The 17,080-nt window shown below is 42.0% G+C and overlaps 1 protein-coding gene across 2 annotated transcripts; it reads left to right on the forward strand.

Annotated features, from left to right (window-relative positions):
* Window positions 1-224: 224 nt before the first annotated feature.
* Window positions 225-16,998, forward strand: LOC122974076 (mucin-2-like). 2 transcript variants are annotated; one of them, XM_044341949.1, is made up of 6 exons: window positions 225-389; window positions 902-990; window positions 7,065-7,922; window positions 8,944-9,105; window positions 10,252-10,456; window positions 11,153-16,998. In XM_044341949.1, the coding sequence occupies exons 3-6, from the start codon at window positions 7,778-7,780 to the stop codon at window positions 13,656-13,658; spliced, it is 3,018 nt and encodes a 1,005-aa protein (XP_044197884.1). In that variant the 5' UTR covers window positions 225-389; window positions 902-990; window positions 7,065-7,777; the 3' UTR covers window positions 13,659-16,998. The 2 variants fall into 2 exon arrangements, with proteins under 2 accessions (XP_044197884.1, XP_044197883.1); XM_044341948.1 differs by lacking the exon at window positions 902-990.
* The last annotated feature ends 82 nt before the right edge of the window (window positions 16,999-17,080 follow it).

The following is a 17,080-nucleotide window of genomic DNA, read 5'->3' on the forward strand; positions in this document are numbered from 1 at the left end:
ATCCCGCATTGAGAATCACTGCATTATGAACAGGAGGAATGATTGCAGCAGGAACAACATGTTTCAGTGTTCATTCGGGCTCCTGACTGTTGTTTTAAGACTCATTAGAAAAACTGTGAACCAGTTTTTTTTTTTTTTTTTTTAAATTAATGGTGGAGGGCTTTTATCTTGAAAGCGACACGAGCGACCGGGCGGCAACGCGCACTGTGTGCCGCGTGCTTGACGTGCCGCTGGCGCTGATGGCGGCGGGGCTGGCGGAGGGTCGCACCGAGGAGGGAGAGCGAGGAGGCGGGGAACCGGACAGACAGAGAGAGGAGGCCCCGGCGGCACCGAGCACCGACACACCGACAGACTGACGACAACAGGCGGACACGGAGCAGGACGGAGCGGTACGGCTGTTTCTGTTAGTAGCTACCGGGGGGATTGTACCGTTAACGGCGGCTGGAGGGTCCGTCTGCAGGCTGGTTAGCTGTGAATATACACACAAACACATTCAGTTAGTGTGTTCAGGCTGCTGCTGTCTACAATAATACTGTGATGTGTGTATATGTAAAGAAAGATTATATAGATATATAGATACAGTATTATATACAGAAGAGGGCCTGTCTGTGCTGTATTGGTTTATACATATGTGTGTGTGTATATATATATATATATATATGTGTGTGTGTGTGTGTGTGTGTATATATATATATATGTGTGTGTGTGTGTGTGTGTGTGTGTGTGTGTGTGTGTGTGTATGTGTGTTTGTGTGTGTGTTTGTGTGTGTGTGTTTGTGTGTGTGTGTGTGTTGCGTTCACAGACCATAAGCCATCATGTTTACCACAAGGCTGTCATTTCATAGCAGTTTCTCTTATGTGTGTGTGTGTGTGTGTGTGTGCGTGCGCGTGCGTGCGCGCAGCACTGCAGCATGCAGGCAGAACTTGGCCCAATAAGAAACTCTGTACAGACCACCACCGTTTCCTGTGAGCCCAGCTGAACTCTGCAGCAGTGAGTGTTCGTCCACCTCTGTGAGGACATGTTGGCCAGTCGTCACTGAGCTGTTTGTTGGGTTGTTTAACAGAGATATTAAGTACTGCAGCCAGTGGTTGAAAGTAACTACGTACATTTACTCAAGTACTTTGCTAAAGTACAGTTTTGAGGTACTTGTACTTTACTTGAGTATTTCCATGTGATGCTACTTTCTACATTTCAGAGGGAAATATTGTACTTTCTACTCCACTACATTTATTTGACAGCTTTAGTTACTTTTCAGATGAAGATTTGACACAATGGATAATATAACAAGCTTTTAAAATACAACACATTGTTAAAGATGAAACCAGTGGTTTCCAACCTTTTTGTCTTTTGACGTCTTACAAAAAGCAGTGTGTAGTCGGGGTCACATTTCACATGTCTATGAGTTGTTAACAGCTCCACCAAATAGTGATTTTTCCCTCTAAACTTCTCACATGCTTTCATTTCAATAAATGTTCAAATGATCCAATATTTCAGCAAAAATCAAAGATTAGAGAAAAAGTCCAAAAACTGAACTTTGTTTTTTCTTCTTTCCTCTCCCATTAATCATCTCACCACCCCTCAGATTTATCTGCTGACCCTTTGGAGGGGCCCGACCCCTAGGTTGGGAACCACTGGACTAAACTAGCTAACTGTATATAAAGTAGTGTAAACTAGCTCCACCTCCAGCAGCTACAACAGTAACATGCTGCTCTAACACTGATGCTCCACTATTAATAATCTAATGATGTCATATATAATAATATATCAGTCAGAGGGACCAAACCACTACTTTTACTGCAATACTTTAACTACATCAAGCTCATAATACTTATGTACTTTTACTGCAATACTTTAACTACATCAAGCTCATAATACTTATGTACTTTTACTGCAATACTTTAACTACATCAAGCTCATAATACTTATGTACTTTTACTGCAATACTTTAACTACATCAAGCTCATAATACTTATGTACTTTTACTGCAATACTTTAACTACATCAAGCTCATAATACTTATGTACTTTTACTGAAGTAGGATTTTTCATGCAGGACTTGTATTCGTAACGGAGTATTTGTACATTGCTGTATTGGTATTTTTACTGCAGTAAAGTATCTGAGTACTTCTTCCATCACTGACTGCAGCCCTTCACTCCATCTTGATCACGTTGTGTTTGGGATCTTAATACGTATCTCTTGATGTATCTGTCAGAAAACACTAGAAGACGTCTCCAAAGGTTTCTTGTGTTTTACTTGAAGACTGTAGACGGTTACACTTGGTAAAAGTTTTTGGTTTCTAGAGGAACCGAGAATTACAGAAATGTCATAATAATGAATTACAATATAACACACAATTCACAATCAATTAGTGACACTAAAAGTCCTGTAACACTTTGTCCATAGTCCATAGTGAACAACAAACAGATAACTAAGAAATATTATATTAACTAACTATAACAGATTCTCACATTAGGAAATAGACACTATAAATAGCTGTTCAATTAATTGACTGCTGTTAATCTGCTCAGTCATATATTCCCATCTAGTCTCACAAGTCAAGTTACACATACGCATAACGGCTTTTTCTACTCTCAGCTCGAGCCGACGTCAACTTGTGATGGTTTTCCTTATATGGTCATCTGGTCTACGCACAGTGCGCCAGTTCACTCCCCCACTCCATTAACGTTCTGGTGTTTTTCTAGTGTTTTGGGGGTAGTCACGCCGAACCATAACTCCATTACACAGGAGGGTAAAGTAAGATAAATAGTTTACCTGTTGGAGGTTTGCTGGTCATCTGCAGCTCTTCATCCAACATCATCATCACTGTGGCTGTTTCTGCTTGTACTGTTCCTCCCTGCGTTATTTCTAACTGATCCGCTCAACAAACAGCTCCAAATATCTCCGGATGTTGTTGCGTTGACCAGTTAATACAGTTATTTAGTCATTTAAAAGCTTTTAATTTGAAGCAGTAAAGCAGGAAATGTCGGGTTTGCATTGATGGTAACTTAACACAACTCTGATACGTAAAGCTGGCCAATCAGAACAGACTGGGCTCATTGGGAAGGGGGCCTTAAAGAGACACAGTGTAAACTGAGGGTCTTCATAAAGGATCAGTATAAGATAAATAAGGGTTTTTTTGACTGTGAATCATGCAAAACCACTCAAGTGGAGTCCAAAAATAAAAATTTAGAGCATAATAGGTCCTCTTTAAAAGATTACTATCAATGAAGAGTCATTTGTAATCACTTCCTGTGATAAAAAATACTGCCTATCACAGAAACAACTACACTTCAGTGCTAATTCTTGAATTATTTTCTGAACATGAGATTCACAGTAGAAAAGTGACTGTCACATGTCAAACATTTGGGGATTGTTTTTGCTCGGTTTATGGCAGGTGAGATTTGTCCACCTGAATGTGCTGCGATGACACAAGTTTCCATAACAAGAAATGTGACAATTGGTCAAAATCACAAGCGACCTGTTGATTTGACCATTTCATGTGGAAAGGTTGTGTCAAAATTACAATGTCTTGCAAATATTGCAACAAATTCTTGAATTTGTGTTAATTATTGCAACCGCAAAATCGCAGTTTCCTGGAGAGACTGATTAAACAAAGGAGCTGATTGGCTCCTGCCATGCTTGTATATATCAGTGTTTCCCCTATAATTGTACAGGCCTGGTGGGCCACCGGGCCAACGAGAACCCCCACCAGGCCAAAAAGACCTTTTTTTGAATGCCAAAAATAATGCCAAATATCCATTCGTTGGGAAATCAATACTCATATACGTTTGGGAGCCTCTGTGCGACACTGTTCCGAAACGTGAGTCAACCTCTGGGTCGTTGCCTGGGAAACTCTTGATGTGATGCGAGTGCCACTGCTATCAGAGTCCTTTTAAATGACTGCAGTGCGAGAGCGTACGGGATGCAGGTTATCTAACGTTAGCATGGCACCGCCTAAAAAGAGAAGAAGCTCTAACGCGGGTGACGGACAAACAAATATATCAACATTTTTCTCCAAAAACCCTGGAGTCAAGCAAAAATACAGAAGAAGAAGAAGTGAGAGGGGCAGCTTATTTTTATGCAATAAATGCAGTTTATTAACTCGTCCTCTCCTTGTGACCACTTTGTTTTAAGTCTTGAATATACCGAGCAGACTGCAGACCACCTGACTGAAGCCGACTGCGTGAATGTACCATCCCGTGTGCCTCGTCCCTTTAGAGTTTTTCAGTACGCACCACCAGGCCTGAAAAAAATTGTAGGGGAAACACTGTATATGATGTCCAATGAGCAAAGGGTTCTTGAGGAAGGCTGCTGTATCTGAACGCCACGTGAACTGCAAACCATCTTTAAAGGCCATGGATGAAACAAATCAATACAAACTTTAACTTCCTGATGGACTGCACCAAATCAATTATTTCTCTCTCTACACGATTACTGTACCTCAGACTTGGGGTATTTTCTTAAACCCAGCGGTGGAAGAAATATTGAGACCTTCTGTTCAAGTAAAAGTAGAAATACCACAGTATAATTCTTTAAAAGCATTCAAGTAAAAGTACAGAAGTATTAGTTGCAAAATTTACTGAAAGTATCCAAAGTAGAATAGAAGAGTGATATTTATTATACCAGGAGAGATGTACATCACTGTAAAAAGCATGCACAACCCTTGGAATTTTGCATGTTTATTTGCTTTACAACATGGAATTAAAGGTTATTTAATGGTTTTTTGACACATGTCAACAGAAAATGAGCATTTAAAGAGGACATATTCAACACATCTCCAGCTCTATATTTTTATTCTGGGGCTCTACTGGAATATCGTCGCATGATTTACAGTTAAAAGCCGACGTCAGTTCATGAGCAAAGCAGAAAAAAAAAGTTTCAAATGAAGCGTTCAGAGCAGGTTGAAGCCCTGGGGTTTGACTTGCAGGCAGCTTTTCTGCATACGTTCACCTCAAGTTTCTGAACTTTGACTTTGTTTAATACCTGACATCAGAACAGAACATAAATAACAGAAAACCACAAAAAGTAGAAGATGTCCCCTTTAGTGTGGAAGTGAAAACAGATCCCTACAAAGTGGTCTAAATTAATCAGACATACCAAATACGTAAATAATAACGTGTTTTACATGTAAAATCTGTATCTGAAGTTAAAATAAAAGTAGAATAAAATGGAAATACTCAAGTAAAGTACAAGTACCTCAAAATTGTAAATGTAAATGTGGTGATGTGATGCAGTTAATAAGTCGTTTGGGCACTGATATACCAGTCCGGTGTTTATTGGATCAATGCGTCCCTGCAGTGCAGCGGTGAGGTTCTTTCTGTCACATCAGCACCTGTTTGTCTCGACTTTTCTCGTCTTGTAAAACCTCACAAAGTTTTCTTTTTGCCCAATATTGTAATGAACTGCTCGGATCATTTTCCACGTACAATATGATTGATTAATCATTGTCTTAACATGAGCTGAATCAGATTCTGACACATCTAATCTCGTTAATTAGTTGATAGTAGTTAGCAAGAGGTATTCTGAAAATCTATTAATGATTTAACTGATATATTAAGCAAAAATGACAAAAATTAGCTGGTTTCTGCTTCTCAAAATGTTCTAGTTTCTGTTTTTTTAGTTCTCTATGAAAGTAAATTGAAGATTTTTGACTTTTGGTTGCACAAAACAAGTTATTTAAATATGTCAACGTGGGTTTTGGTAAAGTGCTCGGGGCATTTTTCACAATCTTCTAACACAGCAAATCAATCGATCAATTAATTGAAAACAATGTTAGCTGCAGCTGTAATGCAGTTACATGATTTCGGTCTAAACCAGAGGTTTTCAAACTGTGAGGAGATTTTAAGGATGTGAGGTGAAGATACTGTATGACGTGAAAGGGACAGTTTTCTAAAAACAAGTAGACGTTGGTTGTTGTGGTCTGGCCGCTGGTTCGTGGAGATTTTAAATCACTTTGTGCCCGATTGCTGCAATTTGCGCCAATTTTGTGCACTCTGAGTCATAACGCAGTCAAATCTGAACACACAGATGTGATAAACATATTTATAGATTCAGCGTGACTTACACTCCTGAGGATATCATTATCTCGGATGTGCATCACAAATAAACCTCCATTAATCCGCTTAGAAATCATAGGGAAAAAAATCTGCTCCTTATAACTGAGAATCATCACGTTTTTAAGTTTTCTTCAGTATCAAAGTCGTCCAGTGATAGTTGTCTTCGTATTCATGTATACATTGCATTTATTATGTGATGTAGCACCACTGCTCGTTTCTCCTGCAGCTTAATAAGTTTAATATTATATTTCATAGAGATGTAGTTGTTTCTTCTGATGTTGGGGGCGGGGGGGGAGGGGGGGGAGGCTGATATATTATTATATATGACATCATTAGATTATTAATAGTGAAGCATCAGTGTTAGAGCAGCATGTTACTGTTGTAGCTGCTGGAGGTGGAGCTAGTTTACACTACTTTATATACAGTTAGCTAGTTTAGTCCAGTGGTTCCCAACCTAGGGGTCGGGCCCCTCCAAAGGGTCAGCAGATAAATCTGAGGGGTGGTGAGATGATTAATGGGAGAGGAAAGAAGAAAAAACAAAGTTCTGATACACAAATCTGTTTTCAGTTTTTGGACTTTTTCTCTAATCTTTGATTTTTGCTGAAATATTGGATCATTTGAACATGTAAATGTACGTAGTTACTTTCCATCACTGCAGACAGGACATAAGGAGAGAGAGAGAGGCATATGACATATAATGACGTCACCAACTGGAATTGATCTATTGGGGATTTTGGTATGTGGGTAGCATCACGCTCCTAGTTGTGATGATTAAAGTGAGAAGCATTATGTCAGTGACGGTCCTCACAAGGATAGAAATACAGATATATGTGTGTGTGACATGGAGAGAGAGGGAGCATTGTGCCGGCTTGTGGTTTGAGCTGGTGCAGTGATGAATATCAAACAGGCCTGTAGTAGTGGACGCTTCAGCTGTGTGTGTGACGTACTGTCGAGCTGTTTATCAATAAACTATTGTCTTTTCTTCATTCTCTCACTCTCTCTCTGCAGTTCAGGATCTCCTATTGGCCGCCATCCTGTCTCACTCCACCAGCCTGTACACCACTACAGCTGCAGCACTCGTAGGGTTTAGTGGCAGTTGTCAGCACTAGTACCTGTGTTTGCTAGTTGAGGTGCAGTGAAACATCGGAGAGGTTTAAACCAGAGTCTGCAGCTTCAGACTGAGCATCATTTAGTGAGACACTGACTCTGTACCAGCTGTAGGGGGCGCTACCCTGCAGCTAACCTCAGACCTCTGAGGTTGCAGAGGATAACCGCTGATTTGAAGACACTTTTCATTGTGCATGAATGCAATTTGGCACTAAAGCACCTGGAATGACAGCCTTAGCTTGTTAGCTTGAGTGTTGCAGGGACCTCTGGGGGCCCCATCAAATTCGGGGCCCCTGAATTCTTCCTTGTATCTGGTAGCTGATGAGTTAATTGTTGTCAGAAAAATGACTCTGACACTGTCAGGCTGCTCTGAAAATGTAGATTAGATTCATTTGGAAGCTTCTTGCAGATAGCAGCCAACAGCAAGCATATCAGTTTGATCCAAACCAAACAGGCCCGCTTCAAAAGTTCAGTTGGAAACAGTTTACTTTGAAAATGTAGTTGGACTCCGACCAGGAGTACGTATTCAGCGGCTAACGGCTAGTTAGCGCTAGTGGCTAGCAGTAAGCAGGTAGCGGTGGCGCGGGGCTAAGTCCGGGCAGAGCAGGGGTGCGATGGAGTACCACTCCGGTGGCAGCCTGCCCCTGCTGGGGAGACCGCGGTACTGCCCCGGGGCCAACGCTAACGGAGGATACCTGTGTGAGACGGGACACTGCTGCGGAGAGACCGGCTGCTGTACCTACTACTACGAACTCTGGTGTAAGTTGATTTTAACCTCCTGTGGGCTCATAGTACTGATGTTTTCTGTGGTTTGCAGTAATGCTATTTCAGAGCCTTGATGAGAGTTCTGATTCTGTTCTGGCTGATTATAGAACCATAGAGCATACTTTCCTTTTTGTGGTGCTTCATCCTGTCACTGTCATTGTGATTAGTATCATTCATTACTAGTTATGGTCTACAGGCCAAGTCAACAACAGATTATGTTCACAGGCAACGTTTTTTGCAATCCAAAAAGCGTGGCATGCCCATACTGCAAAGAACACGGTGGTCAGGATGGACAGGACTTAGACACCGGATATGGTGCTCACATCCTGTGTTCCATCTGTTGTTAGGTTTAGATAACTCAAACCACTTGGTTGAGGTTAAAGAAATATCATAGTTATGGTTAAATACTGAAAAAATGTTTAACCAACCTTTAACCAAGATCGCCATCTTTCCTGAACCTCAACCAAGTGCTTTGAATTGCCCAAATATTACAATCAAAAAGTTAATCATGCTTTAGTTTCTAGGATCTGATATTGTGGAAAAACAAACCTAAATATGTTGAAAATGAACATTTTCCAGATATAATCAATAAAAACATTTTCTTGTTCTGTTGATGTAAAACCAGGCAGCATTACGCACCACTACAGCACTACCAAATGTATTAAATATTTAAAAAGTTGTACATGAATGACTGGGTAGGGCAAGGTTGACTAAGTCTAGAAAAGGTCCCACTTTGACATTTTTACACTACATGTTACTACTTTCTTTAGTACATCACCAAGTTACTGAGGTTTTGTGACCAGGATTGGTTGTTTTTACCTCACTCCAGGTTAAAATCTAAAACCCAGAAGTATGATATAACGGTACTTTAATAAAAAATCTGAAAGAAATTAGAACAAGACTGTGGTGCCCAGCTTCAGATTTTTCTAAATTGATAGTAAGAGTGATTCTTGTAAAAGTAGTTTATTGTCTGAATAAAGTGTAATATTTTGTGTGCCTGTCTGTGTATGTTCAGGGTTCTGGCTGCTGTGGACCGTCCTCATCCTGTTCAGCTGTTGTTGTGCTTACCGACACCGTCGAGCCAAACTGAGAGTCCAGCAGCAGCAGAGACAGCGAGAGATCAGCCTGCTGGCCTACCATGGAGCCAACTCCTATCCCTCCTCCATGCTGGACCTCAGTAAGATGCCTGTCTGTCTGTCTGTGTTTGTCTGTCCGAGAGTCGCTTTTAAACTCCACTTCCAACGTCAAGACAATGAAGTCAGTTTTTGTTTTGTTTTGTAAGTGACTGATGCTTGACTGTCAAGTGATGCGCCTCTTTTCTAATCTGTCGCTGTGACAACACAGTGGAAATTTACAGCTCGGAGGCCAGAGGCGTTTGCCTTAAAAGGGAATTCCTCTGATTTTCAGACATGTTTATTCCTATTATGTCCTGTAAATGTTCATCATCATAATTAAATAATATTTACAAAATTATATTTTCATTAATTTGTGATTTTACACAACTTTACTGACTTCAACGCAAGAGTCTACAGCCATGCTGGCGGCTCTGTGAGGCTGTACTTGAACTAAACGCTCGCATCTGCACACTAACATGCTCACAGTGAGAATGCTAGCATGTATAATGTTTACCATGATGCTGCACCGTGTTGGTTTAGCATGTTAGCATGCCAACAGGCACTGGAGGAAAAGTCAGTAGAAAACATCACCAGGGAACCATGAATGTGTGAACCAAATCTTGTGCCAATCCATCAAGTACATGTTTAAAATACTGTATTTCACAGTGAAAGCTTTGACCTGCTGGTGGCGCTAGAGGGAAAGTTAAAGGATCACCAAAGTGGTTATAGTGTTTCCTACAGGGACGTTGAATATCTGTCGTAAATTTTGTGTCAGTCCATGAGATAGTTGTCAAGATATTTCACTCTGAACCATGAATATCAACCTCATGGTGGAACTACAGCAAAAGTCTGGGGTTAATCAAAGTCTGTAGGATTAATCGTCTGACCATGAATTTCTGCACAATTTGATATTTGATAGCAATCCATCCAATAGTTGTGAAGATATTTCACTCTGGACCAAAGAGGTGGACAGATAAACATTGCCTTCCCTAGAGCCTTCCTGAATGAGATTTCCCTCGTGGACAGATTAAAACCATTGTCCACACAATGCAGCCAGTTGTTTTGTCAGCCAGTGGAAAAATACAGCTCAGCTTCAGTCTTAAAGGGGAATTCCCCAAAATAGGGACAAGGACAATAAATCAATTTTTGTACAACAAAAATCATCTGGATCTGCATTTCTGCAACTCAACTCTTTGTCCTCCTTTCAGGTTTCCTGGCATCTCTGAAGCTGCCGTCCTATGAGGAGGTGGCAGCTCAACCCTCCACCCCACCTCCCCCCTACAGCTCTGTGTTCACCACCCCACGATACCCGCAGCCCCCCCGAGCCGCTGACCCCCACCTGCTCACGCAGCACGGCCCGCTGCTGCACAGGCCGCTCAGCGACGGCCCCTCCTCCCTCAGCTCCGACAACAGGTAAGAATGCAGCTGACACTACTGAGACTACTAGTAACCCCACTGGGAAAGAAGTAGTAGTACTGGATATTCTGGAAATGTTGGGGAATATTGATTATATTACTGGGAATGCTGGTAACTCTACTGGGGATACTGGAAATGAAAATTACTGGGACTACTGCAAATACTAGAAATACCGATGTGAAGACTGATAATCCTATAGGGTTTACCGGGATACTGATACCACTGCTGGGAGTAACACCACTGTGAATACTGGTATCAGTGATGGCCTCTCTCCCTGACCCTTAACATAAGTAACATTAGTAACACTGGTACTGCATTACAGTTAACTGTATTGATACTACTGGTAAGACAAACAGAGATACTAGTCCTACTGAGGCCACTACTACTGCATCGATTACTAGTACTACTGCTTCAACTTCTGCTACAATTACTGATAAGGCTACTGGTAATATCATTGAGACTATTACTACAACTACTGCTGCTACCATTTTATTACTGCTACTACTACATGTATTGAGAAATACTCAGCAAGATGACAGCAAGCTTCTTTGAAATGGCCGGAGTATTTTGATGTATATTGACTTTGATGTACTGTATGTATGTTTGTATGTAGCTGTAGAGTAAGAAGTTATTGAAATGTGGTCATACACATTTAGCATTTAAATTAATAATGTACTTGTATTTTTACTGTAGCTCCAGTTGTTCCTGCGACTCCTGCTGCCCCTCCTCTCCGTGTAGCTCCTCCCTATCAGCACCTGTCACCTATGAGACTGACACAAGCCATGCCTCCACGCCAAGCGAGGCCGCGCCCCTCACTCTCGATGTCACCATGGAGACCATTACTGCCGCAGCAACCTGCTTGGAGGAAAATGAGACACGTTTTGCTTCCGAGAGGATGGTTGCCACGGTGGCCATCGACATTGGTGATGCAGATGCTGCCGGAGCACAGGAACCAGGCGCCACGGACTCATCGGTTCCCAACCAGACTGTTACTGTAGCTGTTGTTACAAGGGCAGCCTCCCCACAGCCTCTGCCCTCTCCTGGTTCAGAGGTGGCTCTTCCTGTTGGAGCTACATCTCCCATAAAGCAACAGCTTGACCTAGCACCGTGTTCCCCGATAGTCAGTACCTGTAGCCCAAGTACACTCCCTGATCTAACTATTGTTAACACAACACTCCCCTCCATCCAAATAATGAACACTGATGGCTCAGTTGAGGGCTCCACATCAGGCCCCTCTACACCAACAACTATCACTTCTAACAGCCTTACAGACAACCAAACCCTAGAAACCCTCAATCTAACGAGAACTTTTGATACAGTTAATATCCCTAGTAGCCCAACCTCAGTGCCATCCCCAGACGATGGCAGAACTTTGGCCCTGATTACAGGATCTACTGGTGTCCCAACCCATGACCCAAATCCTAGCCTTGTGCCAATCCCAGCACCTTCAAACCTTACCCAAGCTTCAGTCCCAGTGCCTACAAACCTTACCCCAGCTCCAGACCCAGTACCATCAAACCTTACCCAAGCTCCAGATCCAGCACCTTCAAACCTTACCCAAACTTCAGTCCCAGTACCGACAAACCTTACCCAGGCTTCAGTGCCAGTACCATCAAACCTTACCGAAACTCCAGTTCCAGTACCGACAAACCTTACCCAAGCTTCAGTCCCAGTGCCATCAAACCTTACCCAAGCTTCCGTCCCAGTACCGAAAAACCTTACCCAAACTTCAGTACCAGTGCCTACAAACCTTACCCCAGCTCCAGGCCCAGTACCATCAAACCTTACCCAAGCTTCAGTCCCAGTACCGACAAACCTTACCCAAGCTTCAGACCCAGTACTGACCAACCAAACCCAAGCCCCAGTCCCAGTACCAACAAACCTTACTCAAGCTCCAGTCCCAGTACCGTCAAACCTTACCCAAGCTTCAGTCCCAGTACTGACCAACCTTACCCGAGCTCCAGACCCAGTACCTTCAAACCTTACCCAAGCTTCAGTTCCAATACCAACAAACTTTAACCTAGTGCCAGACCCCGTAACAACAAACCTTACCCTGGTGCTAGACTCATTAACTAAAACCACCCTAGTCTCAGACTCTGCGCCTAATCCTATTCTAACTCCAAAACCTGCACATTCAAACCTTACCCTAGCTACAGATACAGCACCCAAGTCCCCTACATTAACCCCATGCCAGAACCCACAACTGTCACCTGGGTCAGGTCTAGCCCTGGTTCCTCCTAGCCCAAAGCCAAGCTTGCCCCAACACCCAGAGGCTGTTCCTGTATCTTGTCTACATCTGGATGCAGTACCAGCCAATTCAGGTCCTTCTCTGGTCCTGTCTCAATCTCCAGAGTCAGACCTTATCAGTCAAGTGCCGTCAGATGTCCAGGCTGGTTTTAGTTTTGACTCTGGATCTGGAACAGGCTCCGGTGTTGGTTCTAGATCAGGTCCTCTGTCTTCTCCTGTCCCAACCCCTGCATTCTCCTCCCCCTCTTCCTTCTGCCCAGCCATAACCATAGAGTCTGCATCTTCTTTCACTCCCTCTCAGTCTCCCCTTGCAACCATCTCCCCATCCTCACCACCATCCCTTCCCTCTCCTCCTTCCCCCCCTTCCCCTCCAGCCCTGACCTCAACTTCCCTCCCAGCCCCAGCTTTACTCCTGGACCCCCTTACTGCTCTGCACCAGTCTGAAAAAGGTGGATCCTCTTCTGGCCACGCTTCCTCCCTCTCCCCCTCTCCTCGTGCTACTCAGTCCCCACCAAAACAGACTCTCTTCTCCCCATGTGTGGACGTCTTTGAACCGGGACCTCCCAGCTGGGAGGAGGGAGAGGAGGAGCAGGAGGTGGAGGACAATGACGATGATGAAGAGGAGGACATGGGAGCCGATGAGAGCCAGTATAGACATCGGCGACTGACCGGTGACTCTGGCATTGAGGTGTGCAGGTGTCGGGTGGAGGAAGAGGAGGATGAAGAGGACGAAGAGGAGGAGGTGGAAGGGAAGGAGGATGACAGGAGAGGAGGGGTAGCAGAGAGGGATAAAAAAGGAAGTGGAAACACTGATCTCCATGACAGCGTGGACTGCCCTGCCAGAGGTCAGATTACCACAGGGGAAGGACTCACACTGTGTAACCCCACCTCCACCACTACGCCAACGTCAGAAGACAGTGGTGAAGTCGTCATTGTCATGGAGACAGTGTGATTGACAAAAGTGGGTGGCTCAAACCATCCTGACAAGGGATGAACAGGAAGTGAAAGATGGCGTCCACTCTTAAAACTGTTTTTGAAGATCGTTCTGTATCTGGGGAGGATGTTAACGCAAATGGTTGTGATTGTAGAGTTAAGTCACATTAATAAATGTTGCTGGTTCAGCAACTGTTAGTCAGACCAGCACAGGTATAGAATGTCTGATAGGAAGGGATTCAACAGAAGGCATTAGCTTATTACTACATGGTTTCTTCAACTGTGAGTTGGACTTTTAATCAGCCATGTGGCAAAGTTTCTGCATGGTAAGTACATAAGTGATTTAATAAGAGGACAGGCATTTACCCAAATTATATCCAGGGTTGACAAAATTTAACAGCTGCTACACTACAGAACTGTCAGCATTTCTAAAATGTAAAAGGATCCTGAAAAAATAGGATCCTGTTCCCCATTTTGATTCCAACATAAGTTTTACAGTTGTCTCAAAACACATTTAGCAATCCGCCATTATATGACATTGAAGAGTTGTCTATTTGTGAAGAATGTCAATATCTTTAACATTGGCTATGAACAGAGAGCTAGCTGGGCAGCTTGTTGTGATGTGTCTCCTTCTCAGTCAGAGTGAACAGTTTGATAAGGTAGATTTGTTTTGGAGTTTACGGTGACACAGTTAACAGACTTATCTTCAGCTTTCCAAAATGCTCTAAGTTTGATTTAAAAAAGAAAAAAAAATCAGTTAAAGGTACGTAACTGAATTAAATTCAGTTTTTCTCACCAAAACACTTGTATCCATGTGGCCTGACAAATGTTTTCAGTTCATTTCCTTCCTCATAAAACAATTGTAATACAATTTTAATTGGGCACTCCAACAAATTTACACATAAACTGCCACAAACTGGGGTTGTGGAGTTTTAAAGACATGGGTGTTTACCAGGCAGGAAGGATCTAATGAAAGATGCAGTTTAAGTTGCATCATGGGAAGTGTAGAATCCAGTGTGTTTGGAGCTTGACCGATAGGGACTAAAGGTCAGGATATCTTGACTTCTGCTAATTCAGTTTTAACTGCTCTTTTTGAAATCTGTCCCTTCCAAATCCCCCAAATTTAAGAAAGTTTGTTACTAAATTGCTGAAATACCCCTTTAAATCTGCAACGTTAACATCCACATTTGGTAGGTAGCAGTCGTCTTCCCTCCTTTTGCTAGCACATTGCTATTTTTGTGGCAAGTTACTGCCTCCAACAGTGGACCAGTAGTTTAAAGTGCATACTCTACACATTTACATTACCAGCACCTACTGTAATTGGCAGGAATTTGTATCTCGTCTCTCACATGCTCAAGCACACACGTGTTAGAGTTAAGTTTGTCTTGAAGCTCGATATATCTGACAAGGTGCTAAACAAGATGGGAGTGCCTGAAAAAGCAAACAAATGTGTGCACATCACGTCACCCAGAATCAGTCATTTATGATAATTTTTTTGCAACTTTAAATAGTTTAACATTTAGCAGAAGACACCTCGCTTGTCTTGGGTGATGACGGAGGTTTGGAAACGTGCCGGGGACAAATTGGCTGTTTTGGAAATAAAGGGGGACTGATGTAGGAGGATGATTCACTCTGACTGACAGAGGGAAGACTGATTCATTCAGTAGAGGAGACGTTTTGATGAAGAAGTCTGTCAGGAGAGCGGAATTAAGTGGGTAGTTTATGAAATGGGAGAGACATTTTCTCAAATTTGATGCATTCATGGCAACTGGGTAACCAATTGGTCCTGTATGGAAGGTTCCAGGATTGACGGATCAGATGGTTTCCTGTGCGTTGGTCTTTTGGCAGAAAAAAAGCTTTTACATAATTACGAATCAACAATGGAGACTTTTAGACAGAACAAAGCATCAAACAGAACATTGACGAGAACGTGTCATCACCGCCGTCCTTGTTTTTCTGTCTCTTTCCCTGAATCTATGTCGTAGACACCACACAAGCTACTTTCAGTCTACGTCTAAACTCTGAAATATTCCTTTTCACTTTGTGCATCTCTCCATTCATAGACACCTCTTCTCCTTTACCATTCAGAAATCCCTAAATTCTACTGATTGACACATTGATTAATTACATTATCCTACAAAATTCACCAAACAAGCCAAACTATTTCAGGGCCTTAAAATGGAAGAAACAGATTCATTTAGCATTTATTTCTAGGCCGCTGTTGTAACATATTGATGTTTGGTACATTGTCAGGTTAATAGACATGTCAATATTGATATTTTGTGACTGAAAGACAAAGGTAGAGTATATTTTGTCAATGACAGAGCATTAGTAACGTTTGTATAGTACATTCTGGTGTATTTCAATCCACCTTAGAATCTGAAATTAGTGAAGAGCAATATTTTTCATCAGCAAGAGTCTGTGTGTAAATAACCCCCCAAAAATACAACTGCTTCAGGAAGGGTTAAAAGCAAAGTAATGTATTGTCATTATTGGTGAAAACCTTGTTAATTAAGTTTTTAGGTGATTGTAGTGTTCTAATTTGGGAGGAAAGATTAGAGGCTCCTCTGTGGTTTGGGCAATTTCTATGCACCTTTGCCTGATGAAAATCTTGTTTAAAACCATCTGGATAAACTAAAATATGAGTTGTTGTCAGGAGGAAAACAAAGATTTTTTTTCCCACTCAACAGCAGTAATTTAATGATTGTAACTGTTGCAGTTTTTAAAAGAGAAGCGTCATTTCCAGTGCTTGACAGAAGTGTCTCACACATTTGTGATATTTCAATTTTATTTGTGATTTCACACATCATTAGAACCTAAAATTGAACATTGAAGTTGGCTGGATTGTGAAAGTGAAAAGTCTTTTACCTTTTTTCTCTCGGATTATTTTACACCTCCTACAAAGTGCACTTGTTTTTGCAGCTGTTAATGTAAGCTGTGCGTCCAAACCAGGGCCCATATTTATCAAACTTCTAAGAATTACACTTAAGAGTTTTTTTGTAACTTACTCCAATTTACAACAAACCTTTAAGAGGAATAACATGATTGACCCAATGTATGCCCAGAACAGGAACAGCCAATCAGAGACAGGGATTTATCCTACACTTGCCATATTCTTTTTATGATTTTATTTGTGTTAAATCCTTAATATCTCAAGCAGCAACTTGCATGTGAAGTGAACAAAAATCTAATCCAAAAGTGGCGTGTGCTGACCTCTTTCTCTACTCGTCACCAATTTAAGAGACTTCAGGAGCTCTCTTTAGGTTGAGAGCATAAGAAAGAAATCTAAAAGAAAGAAAGAAATTTGATAAACAGCTTTTATTCTTAAGTTTTTGATCAGTGCTTTCATCTTTCACTGTTAGCAGTTTGAAAAATATGGGCCTTGATGTCGGAGTGTGTTTGAAAAGATACCAGAGAGAGTAAAGTCTGATCCTTACCCAA

This window comes from Thunnus albacares, chromosome 22, assembly GCF_914725855.1.
Source record: "Thunnus albacares chromosome 22, fThuAlb1.1, whole genome shotgun sequence".
Lineage (NCBI taxonomy): Eukaryota > Metazoa > Chordata > Actinopteri > Scombriformes > Scombridae > Thunnus > Thunnus albacares.

Coding starts and splice junctions, on each gene's coding strand:
- LOC122974076 (XM_044341949.1), top strand. CDS start 7,778: ATGGAGTACCACTCCGGTGGCAGCCTGCCCCTGCTGGGGAGACCGCGG. Junction 7,923..8,943: donor CTACTACTACGAACTCTGGT/GTAAGTTGATTT, acceptor GTGTATGTTCAG/GGTTCTGGCTGCTGTGGACC. Junction 9,106..10,251: donor CTCCTCCATGCTGGACCTCA/GTAAGATGCCTG, acceptor TCCTCCTTTCAG/GTTTCCTGGCATCTCTGAAG.